General features: G+C 43.4%; 1 protein-coding gene across 1 annotated transcript; it reads left to right on the top strand.

Annotated features, from left to right (window-relative positions):
* Positions 1–15,040: 15,040 nt before the first annotated feature.
* Positions 15,041–18,715, top strand: LOC109896404 (calcitonin gene-related peptide 2). The gene is made up of 4 exons (XM_020490659.1): positions 15,041–15,100; positions 15,443–15,530; positions 16,025–16,159; positions 18,153–18,715. The coding sequence occupies exons 2-4, from the start codon at positions 15,460–15,462 to the stop codon at positions 18,325–18,327; spliced, it is 381 nt and encodes a 126-aa protein (XP_020346248.1). The 5' UTR covers positions 15,041–15,100; positions 15,443–15,459; the 3' UTR covers positions 18,328–18,715.
* The last annotated feature ends 1,776 nt before the right edge of the window (positions 18,716–20,491 follow it).

Raw genomic sequence — 20,491 nt, 5'->3', positions numbered from 1 at the left:
AAAATAATGTTTTTTTGTATGTGTATAAAGGGATCGCGAGCCAACTAAAACATTTTTATTCTCGAGACATAAAGCAAAAAAAAATTATGAAATAAAAATGTAAATATCAACACTTTATTATAGTGGGACAAATCCTATCATCCCTGTCACATAGGCGTATTTATTAGTTTCAAGCACGTCACTAATGTCAATGCCACATAAGAAGATATTTTACGAAGTTCCTAAGAAAACTACGAATTCCTAAGAACATTTTGAGGAATTGCATTTACGAACTATCTTGTGAACTTCTTATTTTTTGTAAGTAATGTTTTGTGAATCCGGCTCCTGTAGAATGAGCGCGTTCAGGGTATCTATGTGTTTGAGACCTTGAGCTGGAAAGTGGGCTGGAAAGTGAGCTGCGTTCAGGGGATATACTTGTTTGAGAGTGTGAGTTGGAAGCAGATGTTAAAATGACACGTTTATCCAGGTGCATGTTGCCTAGACCTACTAATCCAACAGTGGCCTACAAGTGAAATATTTTATTTTTGATATATTCCTATACAAATCTATTGGCCACATCCATTTAAAGCAATGATTATCAATTGAAAATGTGGTTGTTGTGTTACCCTGTTGCATGCCTACATTGTCATGGTCCTCTAAGGCACGAGAGTTCCTGTGGGTCTTCTCCTTCAGTCTTTTTGCCTCCTAGGCCTCATTTCCCATTACATGGGATTTTCTCAGTACCAATTTCACAAGAGATGGTCGCTGTCTAATGTCATGTGGTGCTGAATGACAGATCTCGATATTCCGATTTCTCTGCTGTCCAAGGTGCTGAAATATCCAATCTCTGCTATTTGCATATGTACGACCATCCATACTTGACACCACACACACACACACACACACACACACACACACACACACACACACGTTAATGATAAACTCACACACACTTTTGAACATTGCATAACCTGCAACAAGACACTGAAAGAGCACTTAATTCCAAATGTGTTTGTGTTTGAATAAGGATGCGAAAAATGAAATCATTGTGTGGATGTTGATTGGACAATGTATAGGTGCTTTACAGAAGCTATTTTGTGCCATTACCTATAGCGTGTATTTTACTGGAGCATGATCAGATTGCTTTGTTTAAGCCAGAACGGAGATTCAAAATTGATTGTCTGGGACAGCTTGTGCTCTCATGCATGTTTCAGTGTTATTTGCCTCGAAGCGAGCATTGAAGTAGTTTAGCTTGTCTGGTAGGCTCGTGTCACTGGGCAGCTCTCGGCTGTGCTTCCCTTCGTAGTCTATAAGGGTTTGCAAGCCCTGCCACATTCGACAAGCGTCAGAGCCAGTGTAGCAAGATTCGATCTTAGTCCTGTATTGATGCTTTGCCTGTTTGATGGTTCATCGGAGGGTATAGCAGGATTACTTATACGCTTCTGGGTTAGAGTCCCGCTCCTTGAAAGCAGCATCTCTAGCCTTTAGCTCAGTGCGGATGCTGCCTGTAATCCATGGCTTCTGGTTGGGGTATGTACTTACGGTCACCTTGGGGACAACGTCATTGATGCACTTATTGATGAAGCCAATGACTGATGTGGTGTACTCCTCATTGCCATCGGAGGAATCCTGGAACATATTCCAGTCTGTGCTAGCAAAACAGTCCTGTAGCAGAGCATCTGCTTCCTCTGACAACTTTTTTATTGATCTAGTCACTGGTGCCTCCTGCTTTAATTTTTGCTTGTAAGCAGGAATCAGGAGGATAGAATTATGGTCAGAATTTGCCAAATGGAGGGCGAGGGAGAGCTTTGTATGCATCTCTGTGTGTGGAGTACAGGTGGTCCAGAGTTATTTTTCCTCTGGTTGCACGTTTAACATGCTGATAGAAATTTGGTAAAACAGATTAAAGTCCCCGGCTACTAGGAGCGCCGCTTCTAGGTGAGGGTTTTCGTGTTTGCTTATGGCGGAATACAGCTCATTCAATGCTGTCTTAGTGCCAGCCTCTGACTGTGATGGTATGTAAACAGCTACAAAGAATACAGATGAAAACTCTCTCGGTAGGTAGTGTGGTCTACAGCTTATCATGAGATACTGTACCTCAGGCGAGCAATAGCTCGAGACTTCTTTAGATATCGTGCACCAGCTGTTGTTTACAAAAATACATAGACCCCACCCCTTGTCTTACCAGACACCGCTGTTCTATCTTGCCGGTACATCATATAACCAGCCACTGTAACGGCTGTTGGTGGAAGAAGGTGAGGACCAATGTGCAGTGTGGTACGTATTTATGTTTCTTTATTGACACTGAACACTAAATGCAAAAATAACAAAGGGAATAACCGAAACAGTCCTGAAAGGTGAAAAACACTAAACAGAAATCAACTACCCACAAAACCCATGTGGGAAAAAGCTACCTAAGTATGGTTCTCAATCAGAGGCAACAAAAGACAGCTGCCTCTGATTGAGAACCACACCCGGCCAAACAACAAAGAAATACAAAACATAGAAAATGAACATAGAATGCCCACCCTAGTCACACCCTGGCCTAACCAAATTAGAGAATAAAAGCCTCTCTATGGCCAGGGCGTGACAGTCCTGTATGTTGATATTGTCGTCGTTCAGCCACGATTCTGTGAAACATAAGATGTTAGTTTTTAATGTCCCGTTGGTAGTTTAATCTTCCGCATAACTCGTCGATTTTATTCTAGAAAGATTGCACGTTTGCTAGTAGAATGGAGGGAAGTGGGGGTTTATTAGATCGCCTACAAATTCTCAGAAGGCAGCCCGACCTTCGGCTTCTCTTTTTCTGCCTCCTCTTCACACAGATCTCGGGGATCGGGGCCTGTTCCCGAGAAAGCAGTATATCCTTCGCGTCGGGCTTGTTAGAGTCGTGAAAGGAAAAAAACTATGACGCTAGTCCGTGGTGAGTAATCGCAGTCCTGATGTCTAGAAGTTATTTTCGGTCATAAGAGACGGTAGCGGAAACATTATGTACAAAATAAGTAAATAAAACAAATAAAAATAAACAAACAAAAAAACACAATCGGCTGGGGGCACGTAAAACGTCTGCCTTCTTCTCCGGCGCCATCTTTGAACACTTGTTAATGTTGTTCCTCAATGTTGTTCCTTTCCGGACTGGAATTTCCCATCCCTGATCTATATGGTAGGACCAGTACCAGAGCTGAATGAATGTGTCTGTTTTGTCACGGATACAGAATGATGTGGTTGATAGCAGAGGAATCATCCCCATAGAGGTCACAGGGTCACTTGCCCCCTCAGATTTGATGTTAAAAACTTTCCTGTTGTTTTTTCTCTGTGATACTACTAGCCATGAAGTTGGCTTTAGCTAGCCCAGTTAGGTTCCCAATCTACCAACCGAATAACTACACTTAACAAAAATATAAACACAATATGTAAAGTGTTGGTCCCAATATGTAAAATGCTGGTTTCATGAGCTGAAATAAAAGATTCCAGAAATGTTCCATACGCACAAATGTTCTCTCAAATTGTGTACACAAACTTGTTTACGTTCCTGCTAGTGAGTATTTCTCCATTGCCAAGATAATCCATCCACCTGACAGGTGTGACATTAAGAAGCTGATTAAACAGCATGATCATTACACAGGTGCACCTTGTGCTGGTGACACTAAAAGGCCACTCTAAAATGTGCAGTTTTGTCACACAACACAATGTCAGAGATGTTTCGTGTTTTGACGGAGCGTGCAATTGCCTTATTGACTGCAGGAATGTCCACCAGAGCTGTTGCCCGAGAATTGAATGTTAATTTCTCTACCATAAGCCGAGGCAACCGCAGACAACGTGTAACATGGAACCCAAACCAGCTGTGTGCGAGCGTGCGCCATCGTGCACCATCGTGCATAAATTTATGTTGTCTCCTCACACCAAACGTGATCACGACACGCAGGTTAAAATATCAAAACGAACTCTGAACCAATTACATTAATTTGGGGACAGGTCGAAAAGCATTAAACATTTATGGCAATTTAGCTAGCTAGCTTGCACTTGCTAGCTAATTTGTCCTATTTAACTAGCTTGCTGTTGCTAACATAGTTGTTATTTTACCAGAATTGTTTTATTTATTTTTTATTTCACCTTCATATAACCAGGTAAGCTAGTTGAGAACAAGTTCTCATTTAGAACTGCGACCTGGCCAAGATAAAGCAAAGCAGTGTGACACAACAACAACACAGAGTTACACATAGACTAAACAAGCATACAGTCAATAACACAATAGAAAAAAGTATATATACAGTCTGTGCAAATGGCGAGAGGAGGTAAGGCAATAAATAGGCCATAGTAGCGAAGTAATTACAGTTTAGCAAATTAACACTGGACTGATAAATAGCAGATGATGATGTGCAAGTAGAAATACTGGTTTGCAAAAAAAGCAGAAAAGTAAATAAAAATAATATGGGGAGGAGGTAGGTAGATTGGGTGGGCTTTTTACAGATGGGCTATGTACAGCTGCAGCGATCGGTTAGCTGCTCAGATAGCTGATGTTTAAAGTTAGTGAGGGAAATATAAGTCTCCAGCTTCAGCGATTTTTGCAATTCGTTCCAGTCATTGGCAGCAGAGCACTGGCGGCCAAAGTAGGTGTTGACTTTGGGGATGACCAGTGAGATGTACCTGCTGGAGCGCGTGCTACAGGTGGGTGTTGTTATCATGACCAGTGAGCTGAGATAAGGCAGAGCTTTACCTAGCATAGACTTATAGAAGATCTGGAGCCAGTGGGTCTGGCGACGAATATGTAGTGAGGGCCAGCCGACTAGAGCATACAGGTCGCAGTGGTGGGTGGTATAAGGGGCTTTGGTGACAAAACGGATGGCACTGTGATAGACTGCATCCAGTTTGCTGAGTAGAGTATTGGAAGCTATTTTGTAAATGACATCTCCGAAGTCGAGGATCGGTAGGATAGTCAGTTTTACGAGGGTATGTTTGGAGGCATGAGTGAAGGAGGCTTTGTTGCAAAATAGGAAGCCGATTCTAGATTTAATTTTGGATTGAAGATGCGTAATATGAGTCTGGAAGGAGAGTTTACAGTCTAGCCAGACACCTAGGTATTTGTAGTTGTCCACATATTCATATAAGTCAGAATCGTCCAAAATAGTGATGCTAGTCGGGCAGCGAACGGTTGAAAAGCATGCATTTAGTTTTACTAGCGTTTAAGAGCAGTTGGAGGCCACTGAAGGAGTGTTGTCTGGCATTGAAGCACGTTTGGAGGTTAACACAGTGTCCGAAGAAGGGCCACATGTATACAAAATGGTGTCGTCTGCGTAGAGGTGGATCAGGGAATCACCCGCAGCAAGAGTGACATCGTTGATATATACAGAGAAAAGAGTCAGCCCAAGAATTGAACCCTGTGGTACCCCCATAGAGACTGCCAGAGGTCTGTCTGAGAAGTAGTTGGTGAACCAGGTGAGGCAGTTATTTGAGAAACCAAGGCTGTTGAGTCTGCCGATAAGAATACGGTGATTGACAGAGTCGAAAGCCTTGACCAGGTCGATGAAGACGGCTGTACAGTACTGTCTTTTATCGATGGCGGTTATGATTGCATTTAGTACCTTGAGCGTGGCTGAGGTGCACCAGTGACCAGCTCGGAAAGCGGATTGCACGCCGCAGAAGGTACGGTGGGATTTCAAAATGGTCAGTGATCTGTTTATTATCTTGACTTTCGAAGACTTTAGAAAGGCAGGGCAGGATGGATATAGGTTTTTAACAGTTTGGGTCTAGGGTGTCACCCCCTTTGAAGAGGGGAATGACCGCGGCAGTTTTTCAATCTTTAGGGATCTCAGGCGATACGAAATAGAGTTTGAACAGACTGGTAATGGACGTCATTTCCGGTCACAACTTGCAGACTTGTTTTCGAGTTGCTGTGCGTTTTGTTGCCAACCTATTTTGCTACCTGACAACTTTACGGTTTTTACTTTGTAATTACCGTTTATATATATATATATATTTTTTTTTCCTCAATTTTTTCACTCCGGACGCTTTATCCGAAGCTAAGTAGTAACATTAACATGATGCCTTCTAATTGCAGTCGCTGTACTCGCCTTACGGCGAGGATAGCTGTGCTACATGCCCAGCTTCAGACGCAATCGTTAGGCAAGGGTAATTTCAGTGTAGGAAAGGATGAAACAGCGTCTGTGCCACCAGTAAGTACAGATAGTAGTATAAATCCCCTGGCACAGTCCCCGCAGCCGGACAACTTTCTCACGGTTTCTGGAAGGAAATGCTGTAGGAATGCTCAACCGGTGTCGCTCATTCTGCTGACAGAAACTTTCAACCGGTTTTCCCCATTAAGCAGCGGGTCGGAGTCAGAGGCCGAGTCTTCTCTGGTATCTACTCCTCCCGTTCCGGGGTCTGAGACGCCGAAGCTTCCCACCATTAGCTCTGACAAATTGAAAACTCTAGTCATTGGCGACTCCATTACCCGCAGTATTAGACTTAAAACGAATCATCCAGCGATCATACACTGTTTACCAGGGGGCAGAGCTACCGACGTTAAGGCTAATCTGAAGATGGTGCTGGCTAAAGCTAAAACTGGCAAGTGTAGAGAGTATAGAGATATTGTTATCCACGTCGGCACCAACGATGTTAGGATGAAACAGTCAGAGATCACCAAGCGCAACATAGCTTCTGCGTGTAAATCAGCTAGAAAGATGTGTCGGCATCGAGTAATTGTCTCTGGCCCCCTCCCAGTTAGGGGGAGTGATGAGCTCTACAGCAGAGTCTCACAACTCAATTGCTGGTTGAAAACTGTTTTCTGCCCCTCCCAAAAGATAGAATTTGTAGATAATTGGCCCTCTTTCTGGGACTCACCCACAAACAGGACCAAGCCTGACCTGCTGAGGAGTGACGGACTCCATCCTAGCTGGAGGGGTGCTCTCATCTTATCTACCAACATAGACAGGGCTCTAACTCCTCTAGCTCCACAATGAAATAAGGTGCAGGCCAGGCAGCAGGCTGTTAGCCAGCCTGCCAGCATAGTGGTGTCTGCCACTAGCACAGTCGGTTAGGGGCCAGTTGGGGCGGCAGGGTAGCCTAGTGGTTAGAGCGTTGGACTAGGAGCCGGAAGGTTGTGAGTTCAAACCCCCGAGCTGACAAGGTACAAATCTGTCGTTCTGCCCCTGAACAGGCAGTTAACCCACTGTTCCCAGGCCGTCATTGAAAATAAGAATGTGTTCTTAACTGACTTGCCTGGTTAAATAAAGGTTAAAAATAAAAAATAAAAATAAAATAAAAGGCAGTGTAGTCAGCTCAGCTATCACCATTGAGACCGTGTCTGTGCCTCGACCTAGGTTGGGCAAAACTAAACATGGCAGGGTGTTCGCCTTAGCAATCTCACTAGGATAAAGACCACCTCCATTCCTGTCATTATTGAAAGAGATCATGATACCTCACATCTCAAAATAGGGCTACTTAATGTTAGATCCCTTACTTCAAAGGCAATTATAGTCAATGAACTAATCACTGATCATAATCTTGATGTGATTGGCCTGACTGAAACATGGCTTAAGCCTGATGAATTTACTGTGTTAAATGAGGCCTCACCTCCTGGCTACACTAGTGACCATATCCCCCGTGCATCCCGCAAAGGCGGAGGTGTTGATATAACATTTACGATAGCAAATTTCAATTTACAAAACAAAAAATTACGTTTTCGTCTTTTGAGCTTCTAGTCATGAAATCTATGCAGCCTACTCAATCACTTTTTATAGCTACTGTTTACAGGCCTCCTGGGCCATATACAGCGTTCCTCACTGAGTTCCCTGAATTCCTATCGGACCTTGTAGTCATAGCAGATAATATTCTAATCTTTGGTGACTTTAATATTCACATGGAAAAGTCCACAGACCCACTCCAAAAGGCTTCCGGAGCCATCATCGACTCAGTGGGTTTTGTCCAACATGTCTCTGGACCCACTCACTGTCACAGTCATACGCTGGACCTAGTTTTGTCCCATGGAATAAATGTTGTGGATATTAATGTTTTTCCTCATAATCCTGGACTATCGGACCACTATTTTATTACGTTTGCAATTGCAACAAATAATCTGCTCAGACCCCAACCAAGGAACATCAAAAGTCGTGCTATAAATTCACAGACAACACAAAGATTCCTTGATGTCCTTCCAGATTTCCTCTGTCTACCCAAGGACACCAGAGGACAAAAATCAGTTAACCACCTAACTGAGGAACTCAATTTAACCTTGAGCAATACCCTAGATGCAGTTGCACCCCTAAAAACTAAAAACATTTGTCATAAGAAACTAGCTCCCTGGTACACAGAAAATACCCGAGCTCTGAAGCAAGCTTCCAGAAAATTGGAACGGAAATGGTGCCACACCAAACTGGAAGTCTTCCGACTAGCTTGGAAAGACAGTACCGTGCAGTACCGAAGAGCCCTTACTGCTGCTCGATCATCCTATTTTTCTAACTTAATTGAGGAAAATAAGAACAATCCGAAATTCCTTTTTGATACTGTCGCAAAGCTAACTATAAAGCAGCATTCCCCAAGAGAGGATGCCTTTCACTTTAGCAGTGATAAATTCTTTGAGGAAAAGATTATGATTATTAGAAAGCAAATTACGGACTCCTCTTTAAATCTGTGTATTCCTTCAAAGCTCAGTTGTCCTGAGTCTGCACAACTCTGCCAGGACCTAGGATCGAGAGAGACGCTCAAGTGTTTTAGTACTATATCTCTTGACACAATGATGAAAATAATCATGGCCTCTAAACCTTCAAGCTGCATACTGGACCCTATTCCAACTAAACTACTGAAAGAGCTGCTTCCTGTGCTTGGCCCTCCTATGTTGAACATAATAAACGGCTCTCTATCCACCGGATGTGTACCAAAGTCACTAAAAGTGGCAGTAATAAAGCCTCTCTTGAAAAAGCCAAACCTTGACCCAGAAAATATAAAAAACTAATCGGCCTATATCGAATCTTCCATTCCTCTAAAATTTTTTAGAAAAGGCTGTTGCGCAGCAACTCACTGCCTTCCTGAAGACAAACAATGTATACGAAATGCAGTCTGGTTTTAGACCCCATCATAGCACTGAGACGGCACTTGTGAAGGTGGTAAATGACATTTTAATGGCATCGGACCGAGGCTCTGCATCTGTCCTCGTGCTCCTAGACCTTAGTGCTGCTTTTGATACCATCGATCACCACATTCTTTTGGAGAGATTGGAAACCCAAATTGGTCTACACGGACAAGTTCTGGCCTGGTTTAGATCTTATCTGTCGGAAAGATATCAGTTTGTCTCTGTGAATGGTTTGACCTCTGACAAATCAACTGTAAATTTCGGTGTTCCTCAAGGTTCCGTTTTAGGACCACTATTGTTTTCACTATATATTTAACCTCTTGAAGACTCATCTCTTCAGTGGGTCATATGATTGAGTGTAGTCTGGCCCAGGAGTGGGAAGGTGAACGGAAAGGCTCTGGAGCAACGAACCGCCCTTGCTGTCTCTGCCTGGCCGGTTCCCCTCTTTCCACTGGGATTCTCTGCCTCTAACCCTATTACAGGGGCTTAGTCACTGGCTTACTGGGGCTCTCTCATGCCGTCCCTGGAAGGGGTGCATCACCTGAGTGGGTTGATTCACTGATGTGGTCATCCTGTCTGGGTTGGCGCCCCCCCCCTTTGGGTTGTGCCGTGGCGGAGATCTTTGTGGGCTATACTCAGCCTTGTCTCAGGATGGTAAGTTGGTGGTTGAAGATATCCCTCTAGTGGTGTGGAGGCTGTGCTTTGGCAAAGTGGGTGGGGTTATATCCTTCCTGTTTGGCCCTGTCCGGGGGTGTCCTCGGATGGGGCCACAGTGTCTCCTGACCCCTCCTGTCTCAGCCTCCAGTATTTATGCTGCAGTAGTTTATGTGTCGGGGGGCTAGGGTCAGTTTGTTATATCTGGAGTACTTCTCCTGTCCTATTCGGTGTCCTGTGTGAATCTAAGTGTGCGTTCTCTAATTCTCTCCTTCTCTCTTTCTTTCTCTCTCTCGGAGGACCTGAGCCCTAGGACCATGCCCGAGGACTACCTGACATGATGACTCCTTGCTGTCCCCAGTCCACCTGGCCGTGCTGCTGCTCCAGTTTCAACTGTTCTGCCTTATTATTATTCGACCATGCTGGTCATTTATGAACATTTGAACATCTTGGCCATGTTCTGTTATAATCTCCACCCGGCACAGCCAGAAGAGGACTGGCCACCCCACATATGCTCTCTCTAATTCTTTATTTCTCTCTCTCGGAGGACCTGAGCCCTAGGACCATGCCCCAGGACTACCTGACATGATGACTCCTTGCTGTCCCCAGTCCACCTGACCGTGCTGCTGCTCCAGTTTAAACTGTTCTGCCTTATTATTATTCGACCATGCTGGTCATTTATGCACATTTGAACATCTTGGCCATGTTCTGTTATAATCTCCACCCGGCACAGCCAGAAGAGGACTGGCCACCCCACATAGCCTGGTTCCTCTCTAGGTTTCTTCCTAGGTTTTGGCCTTTCTAGGGAGTTTTTCCTAGCCACCGTGCTTCTACACCTGCATTGCTTGCTGTTTGGGGTTTTAGGCTGGGTTTCTGTACAGCACTTTGAGATATCAGCTGATGTACGAAGTGCTATATAAATAAATTTGATTTGATTTGTAATAGGGGTTGCAAAAATGGCGGCAGATAATTTTAGAAAGAGAGGGTCCAGATTGTCTAGCCCAGATGATTTGTACGGGTCCAAGTTTTGCAGCTCTTTCAGAACATCTGCTATCTGTATTTGGGTGAAAGAGAAGCTGGGGAGGCTTGGCCAAGTAGCTGTGGGGGGGTGCCGCGCTGTTGGCCGGGGTTGGGGTAGCCAGGAGGAAAGTATGGCCAGCCATAGAGAAATGCGAATTGAAATTCTCGATTATCATGGATTCATCGGTAGTGACAGTGTTACCTAGCCTCAGTGCAGTGGGCGGCTGGGAGGAGGTGCTCTTATTCTCCATGGATTTTACAGTGTCCCAAAACTTTTTGGAGTGAGAGCTACAGGATGCAAATTTCTGTTTGAAAAAGCTAGCCTTTGCTTTCCTGACTGACTGCGTGTATTGGTTCCTGACTTCCCTGAAAAGTTGCATATCGCGGGACTATTCGATGCTAGTGCAGTCCGCTACAGGATGTTTTTGTGCTGGACGAGGGCAGTCAGGTCTGGAGTGAACCAAGGGCTATATATCTGGTCTTCGTTCTACATTTTTTGAAAGGGAGCCAAATGGAACAGCGGTAGCACCCACAGAGAAATGCGCCACAGGAAAATGGCATTCTGTCGGGACACTGACTATTTCCCCTCCCATTCGGTCAAAGTTCACAGCAAATGCTCCATTCCACTTTCTACTGAATGAGGACATCTAGTAGGAAGTGCTACCAGATCCATATATTGTTGGGAAACGAGGGGGCGATGACGTCAAAGTTGCCCCACATTCAGAATTTCACTTCTTGTTTGGAAGATTGCCTGCCCTATGATTTCTGTTATACTCACAGACATAATTGAAACAGTTTTAGAAACTTCAGAGTGTTTTCTATTCAATAGTAATAATAATATGCATATATTAGCAATTTAGGACAGAGTAGGATGCAGTTCACTATGGGCACGCAATTCATCCAAAGTGAAAATAGTGCCCCCTAACCTCAACAAGTTAGGGTAAGTGTTAGCTAACATGCCAAGTAGTTGCAATATTAGCTAAAAAGTACTTTAAAAGTTGCTAGCTAGCTAAAATGCTGAAGTTGGCCATGATGAGATTCAAACTTGCAACATTCGGGTTGCTAGACGTTATATGCCAACCCATCCACCCTAACCAAGCACCTTACTTTGGTTTTTGCCTTAAGTTGATGTTGTTTTCCTCTATTTTTTTCCATTATTATTATGATGAGGATTACAACTATTACTGTAATGAACATTAGTCACCACTTGGTGACAGCACAGAGCTAATGTGTCATGTCTGTCAAAATATTTTATCAAAAAGAGCCTCACATCTTTTTGGGGGGCCAAAGACTAATTGTTACATGAGACATTAAGAATGTGCTTGGTGTCCTTTTTCTTGTTTGCATGCCTGTCTCTTTCCTCAGTTCTTGTTTCAAGCACTAACGTCGTATTGTTAGCTCATCCCAACTTTTGATAGACTCATTCAATTATACAATACAAGTATTTTCTCTCTTTGCTCTATCATCGTTGTCTCTCCACCTCCCACTCGTTCACACCCCAGACTCCTTCATCACCTCTTTCTCTCCTTATCCAATCTTCTTAATCCACCCTTTCACTGTCTCTCAATTCACCAGGTCGTCAATAACACTCTCAACAGACTAATTTTCTTCCATTAGGCATCAGAAAACGTCTCACATTAACCATTATGTATACGGGGGGCTGGGATTCAAAATAAAAATGTTGGCCAAAACATACATTACGACAAGAGAGACACCACAACACTACATGAAGAGAGAACTAAGACAACAACACAGCATGGCAGCAACACATGACAACACAGCATGGTAGCAACACAACATGGTAGCAGCACAAAACCTGGTACAAACAGCACAGGGCAACAAGGTAGAAACAACAATACAGCACACAAAGCAGCCACAAGTGTCAGTAAGATTGATTGAGTCTTTATCTGAAGAGATGGATGTAAAACTGTCCAGTTTGAGTGTTTTTTTGCAGCTTGTTCCAGTTGCTAGCTGCAGCAAACTGAAAAGAGGAGCAACCCAGGGATGTGTGTGCTTTGGGGACCTTTAACAGAATGTGACTGTCAGAACGGCTGTTGTATGTGGATGAGGGTTGTATTATGTATCTCAGATAGGGGGGAGTGAGGCCAAAGAGGGATTTATAAATAAGCATCAACCAGTGGGTCTTGCGTTGAGTATGCAGAGATGACCAGTTTGCAGAGGATCATGGAGTGCAGTGATGTGTCCAATAAGGAGCATCGGTGGCAAATTTGATGGCCGAATAGTAAAGAACATCTAGCCGCTCGAGAGCACCCTACCTGCCGATCTATAAATGACGTCTCTGTAATCTAGCATGGGAAGGATGGCAACCTAAATCAGGGTTCGTTTGGCAGCTGGGTTAAAAAAAAAGGAGCGATTACGATAGGGGAAACCAAGTTTATATTAACCTTAGCCTGCAGCTTGGATATGTGCTGAGAGAAGGACAGTGTATCATCGAGCCATACGTATTTTCTTATAACAAAACACATGTAATGTAAGATTGTCTGAGAGAGAAAACATATTATCTCACGGAATTTTAGAATTAGATGAACATAAGGACATCATGTTAGAACAGTTTTGGGTCAAACGCTTCCATAAATGGGGTGAGTGTGTATGTGTTACAGGATCACTGGAGAAACAGGGGGAGAATCTTGCATCCAACAGGCCTAGCTAAACCACAGGTCGGCGTCAGTCACGTCTTCCCTAACTTAGGCCTGTTGGTAAAACTCTGCACTTGACTAGGACCATGTCTCTGTCTGTCACTGTCTACAGACCACCTTACATTGCCTGTATGTGGTGGTGTAGGCAGAGTCTCTGAGGGGAGGATTCTGGGTCATCAGGGTGTGTGTGAGGGCAAAACAACCTCAAAGATAGCCATGCTAGCAACTTCCATGGAGTTTAACTTGAACTATACTGAAAAAATATATAAATGCAACATGCAACAATTTCTAAGATTATATACTGAGTTACAGTTCATATAAGGAAATCAGTAAATTGAAATGAATTCAATAGGCCCTAATCTATGGACTTCACATGACTGGGCGGGGGCTCAGCCATGTGTGGACCTGGGAGGGCATAGGCACACCCACTGGGGAGCCAGGCCCAGCCAATCAGAATTTGTTTTTACCCACAAAAAAGCTTTAATTACAGACAGAAGTACTCCTCAGTTTCATCAGCTGTCCGGATGGCTGATCTCAGACGATCCCACAGATGAAGAAGCCGGATGTGGAGGTCCTAGTCTGGCGTGGTTACACGTGGTCTGCGGTTGTGAGGCTGGTTGGACGTACTGCCAAATTCTTTAAAAAGACATTGGAGGACGTTTATGGTAGAGAAATTAACATTCAATTATCTGGAAACAGCTCTGGTGGACATTCCTACAGTCATTATGCCAATTGTGCGCTCCCTCAAGACTTGAGGCATCTGTGGCATTGTGTTGTGTGACTAAAATGCACATTTTAGAGTGGCCTTTTATTGTCCCCGGCACAAGGTGCACCTGTGTAATGATAATGCTGTTTAATCAGCTTCTTGATATGCCACACCTGTCAGGTGGATTGATTATCTTGCCAATGGAGAAACGCTAACTGGGATGTAAACACATTTGTGCACAACATTTTTGAGAAATAAGCTGTTTGTGTCCATGGACAATTTCTGGGATTTTTCATTTCAGCTCATGAAACATGGGACCAACACTTCAAATGTTGCGTTTATATTTTTGTTTAGTATAGTTACTGTGGTTCCTTTCACCGCTTAAATCATTCCCCTCCCACCAGAGTGGGTTGTGGAGCGTGTGGACTATAGGTACTGCAGACTAGGTAGTGGGATGGAGGAGAAGTGGGTGACATGATGAGGTATTGATAGTACATACTAATTCCTACACTCACCAGTAACTACATTTGAAAATGAACTGGGGGTGAAACCTAGCTCCTGAACCCTTTATCCGCAATATTGTAGTTGTTATCCCATAATTTTGCCAAGCGATTACCTCCATTAAGTACTTAATGCAATATTTTAATGTAAAATGTATGTGTGGTTTCCGCCCCGGCTGTGTTGTCTCCCCCAGTGTGAGTTACAGCAGACCAGTCCAACCACAGTTCGATGACGCTGATGATGAGAATGACGAAGATGATGTCGTGTGTGTGTGTGTGTGTGTGCGTGTGTGTGTGTGGAGTAGGTGACTCTTGCTGTGGATTCAAGTTTCTTTCAGTGAACCTCATCCCTGCTAATGGAAACGCAGGACTATATTTGGAGGGGTGATGTCACAAGTGGTTGACGGTGAAGCCTATATCTGTGTGAGAGTGTGTGTGTCTGTGACAGTCTAAGAAACCACTGACAGTAGCAGTGTCTGTCTTTGGAACCACTGGCGATTGGGTTTAACTACTGAGGGTGAGTTAACCAGACCATTAGAATGCATATTGATCTGAGAGAGATGGAGACCAGGACACTATACACTATACTATCCCAAGTATTTGTCTCTCTTTTCCCTGTGTGGTTGAGGGTAGGCTGTTGAGTGGCTTGTCTGTTTTGTGGTCGTTGGTTTGCATGGTTAGCTGTTCTACAGAACTTTGACCGTTTCTGCTGTCATTCTATTCTAAAGTGTTCTAGTAGCATAAACTGAAAACACTTGATGGGTGTGGGTTACACTATTCACAGGCATGTGCATCCCTCTACTTGTGTAATTCAACAGTGTGTGTGATTATTGACTTACCATCTTTTGTTTTCGTGCAGGGATCCCGCGTGATACGATGTATTACCTGAAGCTGCCCGTGTTCCTTCTCGTGTTGCTGCCATGTGTCGCCACCCTGCCTAGCAACAGGTGAGAGCGCAAAGCTGCCTCAGTTATTTCCGTTATTTCTGAGTGTCACTTCTGTGATGTACAGTTACAAGTGTCGTGCAGTGTCGCCCAAAGTTCAATTGACACTAGGAAGTGGGTTTAATTTTGCAGGTGAATTAATCACTCAACTGATATAGCACCGGTTTTAAGTTGTACGTAATTTGGCACATCCATCTTGAACCGTAAGAAATCAATTAACGACGTGGGTAGTCTAACTCTACGACCGGCTAATGACATTGATGAGATCATTGAGATGAATATCCATTGCAATCGTGACATCCGAGAGGTCGGGTTTTGTCCTGCCAAGGCAGAGACAGGAATATGTGAATCGCGTAAAACTGATCAAGTTCGCACTGGAGGGGGACTTAGTGGCCACTCCATTGCGCCCTCGAGAATTGAGATTATGTTTTGAAGTGGGCAGCAGTCACCAGTCGGAGTGACGGTTTGGCTCTTTCCTCATCCTGATCCTGATTCAGGTACTTCACCTCATCTAGTGAGCAAGAAAGCGCGCTCCCGGACAGAGAAGGCTGGCTCGTGCCCGGGATCGTCTCCAACCACTACCTTGGCCTCATTGGCGTGCGGCTCCAGAGAGGGCTCACACCTGTCAACAGGTAAGGTTGCACCTTATTATATAAGTTGCACCTCATTTATTGATTTGTTGATTGAGTGCAAATGTTGATAATTTAGCAGACAAAACAATGTCAAATAATCGAGTTGATTAAACGAATTATTATTTAGTAAATGGATCCACAGACCTTTTACTCAACTTGTCAGTCAAAATATACTAAAATATTATCTGAATTGAACATTTTTAGTTGGCCCAAAATTAACTCTGATTTAAGAAAAATCTAGGTTAGGGACACCCACACATTCAAATAGTGCTTTTAACATGCAATGTTTTCAACCTATATATTTGACACACATTGACATAAACATGTTTACATTGTGCATGTTCATTTTATACAGTAATTATTATTCAACATGTCCTCACCTGGGATTTGAACTAACAACCTCTTGGTTCACGAATTCCTATCTTCCTCCATCTATAAATGAACATGCACAATGCCATCATGTACAGTGCCTTGCGAAAGTATTCGGCCCCCTTGAACTTTGCGACCTTTTGCCACATTTCAGGCTTCAAACATAAAGATATAAAACTGTATTTTTTTGTGAAGAATCAACAACAAGTGGGACACAATCATGAAGTGGAACGACATTTATTGGATATTTCAAACTTTTTTAACAAATCAAAAACTGAAAAATTGGGCGTGCAAAATTATTCAGCCCCCTTAAGTTAATATTTTGTAGCACCACCTTTTGCTGCGATTACAGCTGTAAGTCGCTTGGGGTATGTCTCTATCAGTTTTGCACATCGGGAGACTGAAATGTTTTCCCATTCCTCCTTGCAAAACAGCTCGAGCTCAGTGAGGTTGGATGGAGAGCATTTGTGAACAGCAGTTTTCAGTTCTTTCCACAGATTCTCGATTGGATTCAGGTCTGGACTTTGACTTGGCCATTCTAACACCTGGATATGTTTATTTTTGAACCATTCCATTGTAGATTTTGCTTTATGTTTTGGATCATTGTCTTGTTGGAAGACAAATCTCCGTCCCAGTCTCAGGTCTTTTGCAGACTCCATCAGGTTTTCTTCCAGAATGGTCCTGTATTTGGCTCCATCCATCTTCCCATCCATTTTAACCATCTTCCCTGTCCCTGCTGAAGAAAAGCAGGCCCAAACCATGATGCTGCCACCACCATGTTTGACAGTGGGGATGGTGTGTTCAGGGTGATGAGCTGTGTTGCTTTTACGCCAAACATAACGTTTTGCACTACAAAGTATTAACTTAAGTGGGCTGAATAATTTTGCACGCCCAATTCTTCAGTTTTTGAATTGTTAAAAAAGTTTGAAATATCCAATAAATGTCGTTCCACTTCATGATTGTGTCCCACTTGTTGTTGATTCTTCACAAAAAAATACCGTTTTATATCTTTATGTTTGAAGCCTGAAATGTGGCAAAAGGTCGCAAAGTTCAAGGGGGCCAAATACTTTCGCAAGGCACTGTATGTCAACATGTGTGAAATATGTAGGTAAAAAACATTGAATGTTAAAAGCACTGTGTTTGAGAGTTTTCTCAAGTTAGAGCTCAGTTTGAGCAAACTCAAGGTAACACTTTGACTGAAAGTTCAGTAAACAAAACAAAAGGCTGTGGAACCAGTTACTAAATAATTATTTTTCATAGTGAAGATTCATGTGGATCAGAATTGAACTAAGCTGAAATGTGTGTGTGTGTGGGGGGGGGGTCACCTAATATTTCAATTTATAGTGATAATAATGTAATAACTTACATTGAATAATAGTGATCTTAATAATAATAATAGTTTATTGCTATTACTATTATTGTTACTAGTAGCTGCAGTAGTGATTATCATATTAGTATCATATGGTGGCTATTTTTATCCACTTACTATACAGTATGTCTGGTAGGCCAATACATTTGCTATATTTTCCTGATCTCTACCACTCTATAAATGTTTAGATAAGTCATGCATAATTTGTTCGACATATTGGATTCATTGATTTCTGTCCTCCGATAATCCCATCAGCCACCACATGGAGAAAAGGAAGTGCAACACGGCTACCTGTGTAACCCAGCGACTGGCCGACTTCCTGACCCGCTCCAGCAACACCATCGGCACGGTGTACGCCCCCACCAACGTAGGCTCCAGCACCTACGGGAAACGGGATCTACTGCAGCCTCCCAGCTATATGCCTCTCTAGTGATGCATGGGTCCAAAGCCCACTGATGTAGGATATGCTCAGCTGAAATGACCACACCACCATGTAAACAACAAGGATGGTTATGCATCATTAACTTGAGTTTTTCTTTCTTTTATGAACTTCAGAAAAAAACAGTGCCTTTTGGTATAGAATGATAATAAAGAAAAATTTGTTACACAAATCAGACTAGAGGCTGATGAGATACTAGTCTCTGTTCTGTGAGCCCAGCTGGTTCAACTCAACACTAACCCCACCACGGCATGTGAATTAAAAACAAGTCAAAAGTAAACGGGTGCATAAGGCATATAAAATACAAGTTTTGTCCTTCTGTTTGACTGTTGTGTAGGTTCTTTGTTTTTGTAATAAAGTTGAAAGATTTTTAAAAGTCGCTGGTTTCACCGCACGTCATTAATAGTTTCAGTCATGCAGATACAATGTTGAGCTCTTTGATAACTTAAATAAAGCATTAACTTATGATGAACAAACCAGTATGCTTATGAATACTCGTAAATGCTTTATAAATTATAATTAAATGGTGTGCTCATGAATGAAAGGCAACATGTAGACTCAATGAGGCATACACGCAGGCATACAGTATAATACATGAGTTACTCAACAGATACATGTACTTTCAGGTATTGGAGGGGAAAGGTGTGACACTACATTAATTAACCTGTGTTTGATTAATACCATTCCCAGTGCAAACAGAAAATTACACCTGTATTCCACTGCTTTTTAACCCAGACATGAGAGGATATTTTTTTAAATAGCACAGAAGTTAATTTAGCTGATGATGCCATACACAGACCAGCCATTAAGCCCCCAAAACATGGCTGACACTGTGGGATAGGGTTCAGAGGTGTGTCAAGCTATTCATATGAATAACAAGCATATAGCCTACCTCTAGGATAATGGACATCAAGAGTAGTCAATTAGACAGGGGTCATTCACATTGACGGAGATGTTGTTGATGCACTGCAATACTGATTTCTGATGAGAGTTGTCTACCTGTGACAATACCACAGATGACATTTTGAACTACTCCATTAATCTCTCTCTCTCTCTCTCTCTCTCTCTCTCTCTCTCTCTCTTTCTCTCTCTCTCATTCTCACTCACCATATTACTTCCATTTAGAGATCATTACTTGCTGCTGACAACAAGTTGGACATGTCTTTTAACAGCATTCCAGAAGAAAGGTAATAGGCCCTTCCGAACAGCTCATAGAAATGTTGTAGATAGGTATGAGGTCCAGAAATGAATAAAACACATCAATATCACAGCAGGGAGGGATAGAGTATGCATGAGAGAAATAACCAATTCAGTGTGGCTATAGCACCTTCAGGCACCACAGGTTGAGCATTCGTTTGTCAAATATAACCATAAGTACAGAGATGACAAGTACAACCTTTTCTTTTTAGGCCATCTTTGGTCATTTGACCCTGAGCCTGTCTGCCGTCCTGTACCTTTGCCCTACAACTCTGTATTACCGACCTCTGCCTGACGTGACCCTGAGCCTGTCTGCCGTCCTGTACCTTTGCCCTACAACTCTGTATTACCGACCTCTGCCTGACGTGACCCTGAGCCTGTCTGCCGTCCTGTACCTTTGCCCTACAACTCTGTATTACCGACCTCTGCCTGACGTGACCCTGAGCCTGCCTGCCGTTCTGTACCTTTGCCCTACAACTCTGTATTACCGACCTCTGCCTGACGTGACCCTGAGCCTGTCTGCCGTCCTGTACCTTTGCACTACAACTCTGTATTACCGACCTCTGCCTGACGTGACCCTGAGCCTGTCTGCTGTCCTGTACCTTTGCCCTACAACTCTGTATTACCGACCTCTGCCTGACGTGACCCTGAGCCTGTCTGCCGTCCTGTACCTTTGCCCTACAACTCTGTATTACCGACCTCTGCCTGACGTGACCCTGAGCCTGTCTGCCGTCCTGTACCTTTGCACTACAACTCTGTATTACCGACCTCTGCCTGACGTGACCCTGAGCCTGTCTGCCGTCCTGTACCTTTGCCCTACAACTCTGTATTACCGACCTCTGCCTGACGTGACCCTGAGCCTGTCTGCCGTCCTGTACCTTTGCACTACAACTCTGTATTACCGACCTCTGCCTGACGTGACCCTGAGCCTGTCTGCCGTCCTGTACCTTTGCCCTAC

Source organism: Oncorhynchus kisutch, linkage group LG9 (assembly GCF_002021735.2).
Source record: "Oncorhynchus kisutch isolate 150728-3 linkage group LG9, Okis_V2, whole genome shotgun sequence".
Classification (NCBI taxonomy): domain Eukaryota; kingdom Metazoa; phylum Chordata; class Actinopteri; order Salmoniformes; family Salmonidae; genus Oncorhynchus; species Oncorhynchus kisutch.
This window is presented reverse-complemented; position numbering and strand designations above follow the sequence as displayed.